Below are 12917 nucleotides of genomic sequence, written 5' to 3'. Positions count from 1 at the left end.
GCTGAACCAATTGGAATTTGTGGGGACTCCTCTGAACGGCCTTTCTGAGTCCTCACCTTCAGGATACTGCTAGATGTGCCCAAAAGTATCTCTCATTCCCAGCAGGGATGGTTTTGATTCTTGGTCTTCCTGAGAGCCATAGGCCTGGGATTGGCCACTTGGGTCCAAGCAGCATCTCTAGTTTGGCATCATTGGGCTACTCTGAGGAGCAGGACTCTCAGCTGTTACGGGTGATACCAGAAGCCAGGCACGGTGGCTCACGCCTGTAATCCCAGCACTTTGGGAGGCCAAGGCGGGCAGATTGCTTGAGCCCAGGAGTTTGAGACTAGCCTGGGCAAAGACGTGAAACCACATCTCTACTAAAAATACAAAAATTAGCTTAGTACAGTGGCACACACCTGTGGTCCAAACAACTCAGGAGGCTGAGATGGGAGGATTGCTTGAGTCTGGGAGGTCATAGCTACAGTGAGCTGAGATTGGGCCACTGCACTCCAGCCTGGGTGACAGAACGAGACCCTGTCTAAAAAATAACCAAATAACACACAAAAAAGTGATGCTAGAGAGCCCTTGGCAGAGAATAGATTTCCTTAAGTGTGAATGTGGTGGTGGTGCTTCCGGAAATGGAAATCAACAGGCCTTTGTGGAGGGGCTTTTGCAACAGAATACATACATGAACCATAAAGAAGCCCTGTTTCCCTCCCTGGGTTATCTTCGTATGAGAAATTGTAGTTAGCTCCATTGTTTCCTCTGAATATTTTCCTTTGTTTTCTTTCTTGAAGGACTGCCACCAACTCCCGTCCAGCTGCTCTATCCAGTGTCCCGATTCAGCAATGTCAAATCCCTCCAGCACCTTTGCAGATTCCGGATACGACAGCTCGTCAGGATAGATCACATCCCAGATCTCCCACTGCCTAAGTACAATGGGGTTGTTAGGGTTGGGACAGGAATGAGTAGGGGGGTTGTGGGGAGGTGACAAATGTCAGTGAGGCCTGCAAGCTACCTTCACAGGCAGAGTCTGGCATAAATTATTTGCAGACATCATTGTTTCACATTTCCTGTGTCTTAGCACCTAACTCTAGAACTGTCACATTGCAGCCAGAAGGGAGGAATGTGTGTGTGTCAGCCTCCCTTCTGCAGTCTCTATGAAGAATAGAGTAGAAGTGGTAAGAGTGAGGGAGATAGAACTATAATAACTGAGAAAATGGGAATTTTGTTAGGTCTCAACCATGTAGGAAATGAAGGAGAGTTGAGCAAAGGAGTTACTTATTTTATATTTTGTATAAAAACCCTTTATGTATATCCCTCATTTGTTTTTCACAGACCTCTGATTTCTTATATCCGAAAGTTCTACTACTATGATCCTCAGGAAGAGGTATACCTGTCTCTAAAGGAAGCGCAGCTCATTTCCAAACAGAAGCAAGAGGTGGAACCCTCCACGTAGCGAGGGGCTCCCTGCTGGGCGCCACCAAGGGTATGAGCTCTCTGCCTCACTGCCCAGCCACGTTTATTCCTGGGCAGTCATCATCATGCCTTGAGCCTTGGGCCCCTCCCCCCAACTCCCTACATGGATAGCCCTGATCTAGGCATTTGGCCGTAGAATGGCAATATCTGACCATGGAGTCCCCAAGGGGCACACACCCCATTTGGGAGAAAAGCGGACAGACATGAAAGACTTGAACTCAGATTGCCAGGAAACGTGCAAGCTAATCACTAAATGTGAGTAAGGAGGTGGGCACCCAAGTGTAACTAAGAGTGCAGCCTCTGGCAAGGAGAGGGTAATTGAAAAAAATAAAGAGTGCAGCTTCCTCTCATACAGACTTGGGCTGATCTCCCCAATACTGCACAAATGGCATATAAAGCAGGAAGCTAAAGGGAAAGGAAACTTCATCAAAGAGGATGCAAACACGCCTTTAATTGCAGCAGGCGTGCACGTCAGTGAGACTCCACCATGTCCCACAGCTTGGAATATGGGGATGAGGAAAAACAGCCTAGTCCTCTGTTTAGAGTTCCATTTGGACCATTACAAATTAACTAAGGAATTCATATATCTAAGAGGCTCTTCTCCCATCATTATGCAGTTCTCCTCATTTATTTTCCCATAAAATATCTTGGAATACTGGTTTGTGCAGATGAATTCCAATTAGTCTTTTAAATTGCACTAAAATAAACATTGTGGGGCCAGGTTCCTAAGTATGGAACACAATTGCCAGGGAGCCATGACTTTGGTGGTGGTGGTGACGAGCAAGATTGACTGCCAGTGTGCAGTGACTGCTTTCTTCTGGTGTGGAGTATCATTTTTAAGCACTGAATACTTCTACATCTCTTCCATGTTCCTTAGTCCCACCCTACACACAAAACAAAGGAAAAAAATCCCATAGGAGCAGTGGCCTTCGAGTGAAAAGGAACTTTAGGCCGGGTGCAGTGGCTCACGCCTGTAATCCAAGCACTTTGGAGGCCAAGGCGGGCGGATCACCTGAGGTCGGGAGTTCAAGACCAGCCTGACCAACATGGTGAAACCCCATCTTTAAAAAAAAAAAAAAAAAAAAGGAACTTTAGTCTCTCCATTCTCTCTGCTGTTTTCCTAATGGGAGAGAGTGACAACTAGGGTTTAGGTCCCATGGGTTTTCTTTAGCCATGGCAAAGGTGAATCTAGCTATGTGCCTCTTCTTGGCTCTGGAAGTCCCTGATCCTGTGCTATTGGGGGAAAGCTTGTGAGCTAGGCTTATGAGGATTAACAAAGTAAGAAGAAATGAAGAGGAGAGATTAAGAAATGGTAATTCCGGGAGGCTGCAGAGTTTCAACTTAAAGGATCCTGGAGTAGATGTACAGTCTCATCATTTCTTCAATTGTATGCAAGTTGTATGCCTTGAAAGTGACTAAACATCTAATGTCTAGTGTCTGTGGATTTCTCTGCATGATGACTTTGCAGTTGAGATTAGGATGAGAAGTAGAGAGAGCACTAGGGAGGTCCACCTACCTGACTACCCTTAAAGAGTCATTAGGCCTTTCAGTTAGAGCACCACTTCTGTGGGTGCAGTGCTGTGGGAAGAACCCACATAAACAGGGAGCGTGTTCAGAGAAAGGTCTCATGGGGTTGGAGAGCTCAAACTTCATCATATGAAGAATAGATAAAGGGCCTAGAAAGAAATGTGATTAGCCTGAAGCATGGAGATTTTAGGAATGGTTAGCTGAAAGACACAGTTGATGGGTTTTCCCAAGGAAGAGAGTGATTAACCTCCCCTGGGTGGTTGCACTGGAGAGCGAGTTCAGCATTACACTTATTTTTTGCCTCAGGCAACAATCCTGATGTCACAGCAAAAAGGGATCCTGCGAGTTCAGTTCAGACATTTGCCAATACTTGAGTGCCCCCAACACTCAAGACAAATGGCTCCCCGTTGGCGTGTTCCTGATCATGCCACGTCCTTCCCAGCTGAGGCAAGGCCTTTATACCTCTAGGTCCCCTTGCACAGAATACTCTGCTCCAAGGCCTTCCCATGTCACAGCAAAAAGAGACAGGGACAATGACCAAAATGAATGTAAGTTACAAGAAACTAGATTTCAGTCCAATTTTAGAAGAGCCTTTTTAACAGAGAGTTCCAAAACTGAGATGTTTTTCCTCAAGAGCTTCCACTCAGCAGATACCTGTATATTTGTGTTTGTTCAGCACCCGGTATGAATTAATTGAGAATAGAGTGCTGAGCCGGGTGCGGTGGCTCACACCTGTAATCCTAGCACTTTGGGGGGCTGAGGTGGGTGGATCACCTGAGGTCAGGAGTTCAAGACCAGCCTGGCCATCATGGTGAAACCCCATCTTAAAAAAAAAAAAAAAAAAAGAGAATAGAGTGCTGAGCAAAGCAAAGGCCCTATTCTCACTCAGCTTCCTTTCTTGTAAGGAAAGACAGACAGCAAACAGGAAGATAAATGAATGGGCTAATTTCAGGTGACTGTATATGTTGTGAGGAAAATAAAACTCAGTAAAGTTTAGTGATTAGTGGTGGGGTACTCCTCAGTTTTAGATGGTCAGGGACAGCCTTGTGATGAGGTGCCATTTTAGCTGATACCCAAATATCAAGGAGCCAGCCATGGGAGGGCCTTGGAGCAGAGCATTCTGTGCAAGGGGACCTAGAGGTATAAGTCCTGTCTCAGCTGGGAAGGGCGTGGCATGATCAGGAACAGGCCAACTGGGAGCCATTTGTCTTAAGTGTTGGGGGCACTTATATATTGGCAAAGGTTTGAACTGAACTCAAAGGATCCATTTTTGCTGTGACATCAGAATTGATGCCTGTGGCAAAGAATAAGCCTAATGCTGAACTTGCTCCTGGTGTAGACCCTAGGAGCCCTGGAAAATGGGGAAGTAACACTTCCCAATGGAAAGTTTTCTTTTCTTTTTGAGTTGGAGTTTTGCTCTTGTTACCCAGGCTGGAGTGCAATGGCTTGATCTCAGCTCACTGCACCCTCCACCTCCCAGGTTCAAGCAATTCTCCTGCCTCAGCCTCCCAAGTAGTTGGGATTACAGGTGTGTGCCACTACACCTGGCTAATTTTGTATTTTTAGTAGAGGGTTTTACCACGTTCATCAGCTGGATCTCAAACTCCTGACCTCACTCAAGTGATCCACCCACCTTGGCCTCCCAAAGTGCTGGGATTACAGGCATGAGCCACTGTGCCCAGCCAGGAAAGGTCTTTAGGGTATGAAATTTGGCCTTTATGACTTCTTGTTGTTCAAGCTGATTTTAATTTGGGAGATCTGAATGGCCTGCTTGGTCTATGTGTGCTGTTACCTGGGGAATTTCATGCTAGGGGTTTGGAGTCAAGATACAGAGTAATGGCTAGAACAGTGCCTATCTCAAGTCGGAAGGTGGAAGCAACACTGTTCTTTGTGATTCTGTGTTGACCCTGTCCAGTTGACACAAGCTGCAGAAATACAGAGCTCTCTGGCCAGGTATAGTGGCTCACGTCCGTAATCCTAGCACTTTGGGAGGCTGAGGCAGGCAAATCAACGAGGTCAGGAGTTGGAGACCAGCCTGGCTAACATGGTGAAACCCCATCTCTACTATAAATACAAAAAATTAGCTTGGTGTGGTGGCACACGCCTGTAGTCCCAGCTACTTGGGAGGGTGAGGCAGGAGAATCGCATGAACCCAGGAAGCAGAGATTGTGGTGAGCCAAGATCAAGCCACTGCACTCCAGCCTGGACAACAAAATAAGACTCTGTCTCAGGAAAGAAAAAGAAATAATAGAGCTCTTTCTAGCCAGGTTCAAAAGGAGTTACTCCAGGGGCTCACTTCCCTTTTTAGTCCCTAGAGCAGTTGGGCCTCAGGAAAAAAGTGGGTGGGAAATTAAGGGGTAAGGGAAAGGGAGAGAGAACTTAGGTGGTAGGATATATTCATTAGTTATTTCAGGACCTTGTTTTGTCATCCAAGTCATAGGCTGCTCAGGTCCCCCTGACAAAGGCTACTGCTGCATCCCTAGCCAGCTGTGGCACGTGTGGAAGCGTTCAGCAGCCAGGCTCCCTTCTCCTTTTGAGGTGTGCTGCTCTGCTCCAGTGGCTGGCTGTTCTTTCACTCCATTTTGGTTCTATTCTATTGAACTGTTTTAATTTTTTTTTTTTTTTTACTTAGGCATTTGGTTGCCAAGCTCCAGTTTTGAAGAACCAAATGAAGCTACCATGAAAAGAAGAGGAAAAATGAGGGAACAGGAAGGTTGGGATTCTCTGCAGAGACTTTGGTTCCCCATGCAGCCCTGGGGCTTGGAAGAAGCACATGACTGTACTCTGTGTGGGCTCCACCTCACACCCACCCCTGGGCATCTTAGGACTGGAAGGGCTCCTTGGAAAACTGGAAGAAGTCTCAACACTGTTTCTTTTTCAGAAGTTTTGTTTTTGGTATTTGTATTACTTGGTTTGGAAAACTCACCTTGAAGGCAGCCGGGGTTTGTGCCCATTTGATTGGAAGTGGTGCAAAGGGTGAGCAGGTCCAAAGAAGAGGTGGGAGTTGGGGACAGGGGACGGCCATTCAGCTGGTGCCAAAGGCAGAGTTTGAGTCTGTGCCGTGGGCCTGGAAGATGGGAGGGGCCTGAGGTTTGCAATAGGACTGGGAGTTCCTGAGGGAGGGGGAATCTGCTTCCTGTTGCCATGGGCAGCTGTGGTAGGAGCAGGAGAGAAAGGAGGGTGAGTGGTCTTGAAAAGATTATTGGGCAAAACCTGGCAAATGGACTTAGCTGGGGGGAAGTAGTGACTCCTGCATCCTTTTTTAAGGTTTAGGAACCTGAATTCAGAAACACCGCTCACGGAAGCTTTATTAGTTGTGATTTACTTAATTCCTTAAGTTCCATGACCTGAAGTTAACCCCGTTCTTCCTTTGCCCTCAACCCATTCCCCCTTGAAATAACTGTACATGTTAGTCTGGTCATGGTAATGGCATCCCTACTGCTTCTGCCAGCTGTCAAGGCAATCGTGTTTCTCATCACCTGGGTGGTTCAGAGCCAATCATGGGCTGCCAAATTTAATGGAGCATGCTTCCAGGTTCTTCATGGCAAACTGTACTCATGACTTAGGAGTCAGTGTTACTTCCATGTGTCTGTCAGCTTGTGAAAGGGAATGTGGAGGAAGGTGAGAAATGCAGCTGCCGCAGTGTGCTCTCCTAGAGGGAGCATTCAGAACGCAGCCCTGATGGGATTTCCTTAGATCAGAGGAGAGCATCGCATCTCATGTTTTTAGGTTTATCACTGTTGTCCCACTTCTGGGATGGGAGGTGGCAAGGGCTTCTTTATTTTTCTGTGTTCATTCTAGCAGTCTAGACATTTCCAGATCTGATCCCACTGGTCTCCACTCACTGGAAAGTCTGTCAGGTGCCAACTTGAGAATCACCAGTCTTCCAGCTCTCAGGATGAGCAGCGAGAAAAACTCCAGTGGCCTTTAATTGTTTCTGCAGCTGGCCATGGGCCAATTCATATGACATTGTGAGTTTGCTTTCTTGTAGAGCTGCTCTGGGGAGGGATTTGCTGTTGAGATGTGACAGTAGAGCTGTTGGGTCTTCATGACTCCTTTGCATGTGTTCTGTGAGAATCTTTTCTGGGTTCTCCATGCTTACAGCTGCGTCATCTCACAAGATAGATAATGTCAGGTTTGTGGCTTCCTGTTGGTTTGGCTGGGGCCCCAGTGTCTTGTTAATTTATAGGACTGCCTCATCTGGGAGCATTGCCCTCTTTAGTCCTGCATGGAGTGACCAGTCTTCCTCCTTGTAGCTGAACAGGGAGGAAACTGGCATCATTACCTGACTGTGGAGGGGTGGCCCAGAAGATGAGTTTGTCAGCATAAACACAGCCCACCTCTGATTTGTCATGTGGTACCTCTTCTTTCCTTGGCTTCCATGGTAGTAATAACAAGCAAGATTATGATTCCAGTAATTGGCTTAGCATGTGAGTGTTGCCTCATGAGAGTGCAAGTAATATAACTCGCCATCTTGCAGGAAGTACCACCCCAATATAGAGCCTGAAGTCTGGAATCCATTGAGATCCTTGAGTGGCTGGTACACAGGCTGGGGTCTTTTTTTGTTCCTTTTCAACCACCCATAATTTTAAGATTACTTTTTAGTGTGTGTGTGCCTGTCTGTGAGCTAGATACTGTAGAAAACAAAAAAGGTAAAAGACGTAATCTGTGGCCTAAGGGAACTTTTAGGTGACTGCGGCACATCAAGCAGAAAATCAAGGACTGTCTAAAGATGTTTACAGTAGATAAGATCAGGATAGACCAGATGGTCTGGGAAAGTTCTGTGCCTTTGAGGCTTTGGGTTGTAGTCAAAGGCAGGAGAGTAAGATGAGAAACACATGAACAAAAGCAAGGAAGCAGAAATCTGCATGGCGTATACTAAACAGTGCACAGCCCTGTTAGAGGAACATCGCTAAAGAATCCTTTGCAGTGCAGTTGTCTAGATGGAAGGTCCCCAGCCACCAGGCAGGCCTGAGTGCCAAGGGGTTAGGATGGTGAGGTGGAGCCCGAAGCCCCAAGTCAGCAAGGCTCCTGCCTGTTGCCAGGGCCTCACTGTGGTCAGCTCAGGCTGTGTGAGGGAGGCAGAGCCCCACACCCCTGTGTTACTGGGGTGTCTTCTGGAGAACTGATACACTCAGGTACAAAACAAACCAACTGAGGAGTTGTGACCCAACCTTACCACCCACCTTTCTTCTCCTGGGGAGGGTCGTGTTGAACTGTGTCTGTGATCTGTCGGTGCACTGGTCCCAGCCCTGGCCATAGCCTGGTCCTTCCTCCATGGAGCAGGCTGCAAAACAGAGCAGTGCAAGAGGAGATAGTCTTCGTCAGGTGTGGGTGTTTAGTGACTGCATGGGTGGCCTTGCACAGAGCAGTTAGGGGAAGGTGAGGAGGAGGCATGAGGCTGGGCCAGCCCTTTGGGATGCAGCCTGGTCAGGGAGTAAATGGAGCGGAGGAACAGGCGTGGCAGCTGGGGCAGCACCTGCCCTTCACCTCCCTGATCAGGCCTGCCCCTCCTTCGCCAGTGCTGTACAGATCTCATCTAAATATATTCCTTTCTAGGGCCAGGCATCATGACTCAGGCCTGTAATCCCAGCACTGTGGGAGGCCAAGGCGGGCAGATCATGAGTTGGGGAGTTCGAGACCAACTTGGCCAACATAGTGAAACTCTGTCTCTACTAAAATACAAAAATTAGTTGGACGTGGTGGCATGTGCCTGTAGTCCCAGCTACTTGGGAGACTGAGGCAGGAGAATTGCTTGAACCCAGGAAGCGGAGGTTGCAGTGAGCCAAGATCATGCCACTGCACTCCAGCCTGGGTGACAGAGCGAGACTCCATCTCAAAAAAAAAGTATTCCTTTCTGGTTGTATTTTCAAGTCACAAACTGGAAAAGGCTCACACCTAGTGACCCACTATTGATTTATAAGTTGTGGATGGGTAACACCAGTGGCCTCAGGCCCTGCCTTTATAACCTTCACCTGTTTATAACTGATCTACTGTAATCTTCCTCAGGTTGAGAGTGAGCCAATGTGATCCAGTGACAACTACTGCTACAACTTGCTGTTACTTGAAATTTGTGTGCTGTGTTGGGAGCACAGGAGTAGACAGGTGGGGATTTTGGTGTGGGCACTAGATGAATGGGTGGCAGGTGGCTCTTTGGGACCATTGGTGCTGACCTTGGCCTGGTCACCTGCCTGTGCTTAGGTAACATCCTGGAACCTGAGCCATGGAGGTGGTGCCAGGACCCTGAGGAGAAAGGTGTGACCAAGGGGAGCTCTGGCATGGCTCCTGCTCCTTCCCCATACCTACATTTCACTTGGGCTAATCATGTAAGCCCACCTTGAGGTTGGGGATGGTGTGGAGATAGCTGCAGACACCCCTGTAACACACATCCAGGAAAAATTGGGGAGTGGGGGTGATAGTTCCCAGGCCTAGGAGTGAGAGGTGGGAGTAGGGCCAGAAGTGCCCTGGAATGCAGCCTTGTCAGCCCTCATCCCAGGGGCCCCCAGAAAAGCATGTCTTGCTTGAAGCCCTCTGCTCCCAGCAGGAAGTGGGGAGAGGAGGAGCTTTTTCCTTCAGTTAGATCTTTCCCTTCCCAGCTGCCTCTCCCTTAGCTTTGGAGCCCTAAAGTTAGTGGACAAGCCACTAACTTTATGGTCTATGGCTGCTGGAAGGAGGTCTGAGTGTGAGAGAGAGAGAGTGAGTGTGTGTGTGTGTGTGTGTGTGTGTGTGTGTGTGTGTGTCATTTGCAGAAGTCTTGCTACCAGTTGGGGTGTTAAGAGCATCTCCACTGGGGGGAGACCTGGCACTTGTTTTCCACTTTTAAGAGAATGACACGCCCCCTGTCATGTAAGGGAGGAGCTATTGAGTTAGACATTTTCCCTATGGGAATCCTCGGTTTGGTTTTTGGGAAAGGAGGGAATGGATAAGTGATTTTTATCTCTAATTGTCAACACAGCTGTTCTTACACTGAATTTGTGCTATTGCATACATGTAGCCATCTTTCTTTTCACTGCAGCAGTGTTTATCAGTAGTTCAAAATGATTTATTTGCTCCTGGGGAGTAAAAGCTTTTTTATTAAAAAAAGAAAAAGAAAAAAAATGGAAGAAAAGTGTGCCCCCCTCCTACACTATGATAGCTATAGAATGCTTGGGCCACAAAGGTCAAGTCTGCACGTCCCCGTGGTAGGGCCTGCTTTGACATTGGAGCCTTCATGCTTAGCACAGAACAATCGGAGGCCTTGAAAACATGGAGAGCAAGGTCTTGGGAGCAGTGAAATGGGAGCTGGATCATAGACACAGGCGCTGGGGACCCGGGTACTGCAGTTAGGAAAGTAGAGTAATGAGCTGTACTGAAAATGTTGATTCTCTAATCTGCCAGAAAAGGACCTTTCTTTACATGCAGATTTCATATTGTCTTTGTCCTTTTCATTGCTTCTTGACCTTCCTGGTAGGTGTCGTCCAGTTTCTTCCTGTTTCCCTTCCTGTCCCCTCCACACCTGCTATCCCATCCCACTCCCATCTACCTCCTGGGAAGGCATCCTTGCATGCTGAGTTCGTGACCTGCTTCACTCCCATTACATTTCTAGAGGGTTTAGAAGGGACCTGGAACCACTCCCTTTCTCTCTCCTACCCTTTCCTCTGCAACGCCAAGAGGCCTGGAGGGGCAGGCAGAAAGCAGCCAGCCACGGCAGGAAGATGTGCATGTTTGGTTGCAGCTGGACTGCGATCGTAGTTCCTCCTGGAGATCGAGTGTGAGGAACTTGGGACACTGTTCCTCAGACTCTGGGATTATCACATACCACACGGCCCACTCAGAGCTTCGTCCTGAGCTCCCTAACTAGCTCAGGTGGAGTGGAAGCCTGGTCTGACCCCTCCATCTCCGGTGCTCCCTTGGGCGGGGACCTGCCTCTCACTCTTAGGCCCAGAATCTTGTCCAAGGGACAAGTAGGGTCCAGGTGCCGCTTTGGGTAGCTGGCTATTGGAATGCCCAAACTGGTGCTGCCCGTGGCACAGCCTCTGTTACATGTTTTTGGTTTTTAAGAAACTCGATGAAGAGGGGTGTCATTCTGGGCTCGGGGTGGTTGCCAATTTTTCACCAGAAAGGAAGCCACCCCTTGCACTTCTGTCCCCGTTAGCCCTCCCCTCCAAGCCAAAGCGTGGCCTGGCTTTTGTCTTCCCATTTAGTTTTTCTCTTTTACCCTTCTTTTTTGTGCTTAATTTATTAAAATAGTTGCTGTATAATTTATTTTCATAAACTATAAAAAATACTAAATGGTAAATAGACTTGCAGGCCAATCTTAAATGGGGTGGGAGGGTCTGAGGGTGGGATAGGGAAAGGGAAAGATGTTTTGATATAAACAAAACAAATGCACTTTGGGTGTGTTTTGGTATTTTTCTGGGGATAGAGGGGGTGGGGTTAGGGATGTCCCTGTAGATTAGTTCCAGAATGGGGTGTCTGTGTATACTGTATTAATAGGCATGTTTCATTCTCGTGAAGGGACATTAGTAGCTGCTGCAGGTCCTGTTTGGAAACCCCATGTACAATTCCCAGTTTTTGTAAGTGTCAGTGCGAGAGACATTTGACTCTTGTGTTTCTATATCCTTTTTATGATTGCTGTACCTACCCATGTCTTTCTGGGGAGGGGTGAAAAGAGATTTGAAATAAAAATGTTTAGAAATTATTTCATGTTCTTTGGGCTTGGGTTTTTCACTCACTCTCCCATCTCATGTGACTCCTCACATTCCCCCAGGGAATGGGTAATCCCTGTGAGGTCAGCCAAGAACTGGGCTTGTTAGCATTAGAGACGCTGAAAAATCCCTGAGGCTGATGGCCACTGCTCAGAGCTACCTTCTCCTTCCCTAGGAAGTGCAGGAGCATTCCAGAGAGCTTCTGGGGCCAAGTGCCTGTGGCCTTTTTGTCTTGGTGAGCAGTAGCCTGGGTCTCTACCTAGGGAGAGTTGATGTTTTACCATAGCAGTCATTCCTAGCTTTCACCCTGGCTGGCCCTGAGGCTTTTCCTAAGTTTAACCCATAGCCCTCCTGCTTAGCCCACTATTGCTTAAACTGTGCTCTTCAGAGAGAAAAGGACCAGGTTGTTCCTCTGGTTGACAACAGTGTGTGCAGGCATACTCCGGAGATTTTGTGGGTTCTAGAGCACCACAATAAAGTGAACATAACAAGCAAGTCGCACAAATTTCTTGGTTTCCCAGTGCATATAAAAGTTACGTTTATACTGTCGTGTCTTAATTCTGTAATCTTAAAAAAAAGTACTTAATTTAAAAATACTTTATTGCCAAAAAACACTAACAATCATCTAGGCCTTCAGCAAATAGTAATCTTTTTGCTGTTGAAGGGTCTTACCGCAATGTTGATGGCTGCTGATGGATTAGAGTGGCAGTTGCTGAAGGACGGGGTGGCTGTGGCAATTTCTTAAGACAGCAATAAGGTTTGCTACATTGATTTGACTTCACAAAAGTTTTCTCTGTAGCATATGATGCTGTTTGATAGCATTTTACACACAGTATAACTCCTTTCGAAATTGGAATCAGTCCTCTCAAATCCTGCTGCTGCTTTATCAACTAGGTTTATGTAATATTCTAAGTCCTTTGTTGTCTTTTTTTTTTTTTTAGATGGATTCTAACTCTGTCGCCAGGGTGCAGTGCAGTGGTGCAATCTCGGCTCACTGCAACATCTGATTCCCTAGTTCAAGTGATTCTCCTGCCTTAGCCTCCCGAGTAGCTGGGATTACAGGCATGCACCACCATGCCCAGCTGATTTTTGTATTTTTAGCAGAGACAGGGTTTTCACCATGTTAGCCAGGATAGTCTCGATCTTCTGACCTCATGATCTGCCCACCTCGGCCTCCCAAAGTGCTGGGATTATAGGCGTGAGCCACCATGCCCAGCTGTTGTTGTTTCAACACAGTTCACA

At 47.4% G+C, this 12917-nt stretch overlaps 1 protein-coding gene across 1 annotated transcript in view; it reads left to right on the top strand.

The window, feature by feature from the left end:
• SOCS7 (suppressor of cytokine signaling 7) overlaps positions 1-11668 on the top strand; it is a 48827-nt gene extending 37159 nt beyond the window's left edge. Inside the window, exons 8-10 of the mRNA XM_012451907.3 lie at positions 780-915; positions 1321-1471; positions 5621-11668. Of these exons, the coding sequence (XP_012307330.3) occupies positions 780-915; positions 1321-1441 (257 nt within the window). The 3' untranslated portion in view covers positions 1442-1471; positions 5621-11668. The remainder of the gene's footprint in view (positions 1-779; positions 916-1320; positions 1472-5620) is intronic.
• Positions 11669-12917: the final 1249 nt, after the last annotated feature.

This window comes from Aotus nancymaae, unplaced genomic scaffold, assembly GCF_030222135.1.
Source record: "Aotus nancymaae isolate 86718 unplaced genomic scaffold, 86718_ANA_hifiasm-v0.15.2.pri h1tg000072l, whole genome shotgun sequence".
Classification (NCBI taxonomy): domain Eukaryota; kingdom Metazoa; phylum Chordata; class Mammalia; order Primates; family Aotidae; genus Aotus; species Aotus nancymaae.
Note: the sequence above shows the minus strand (reverse complement) of the source record. Positions and strands in the feature narration are given on the sequence as shown.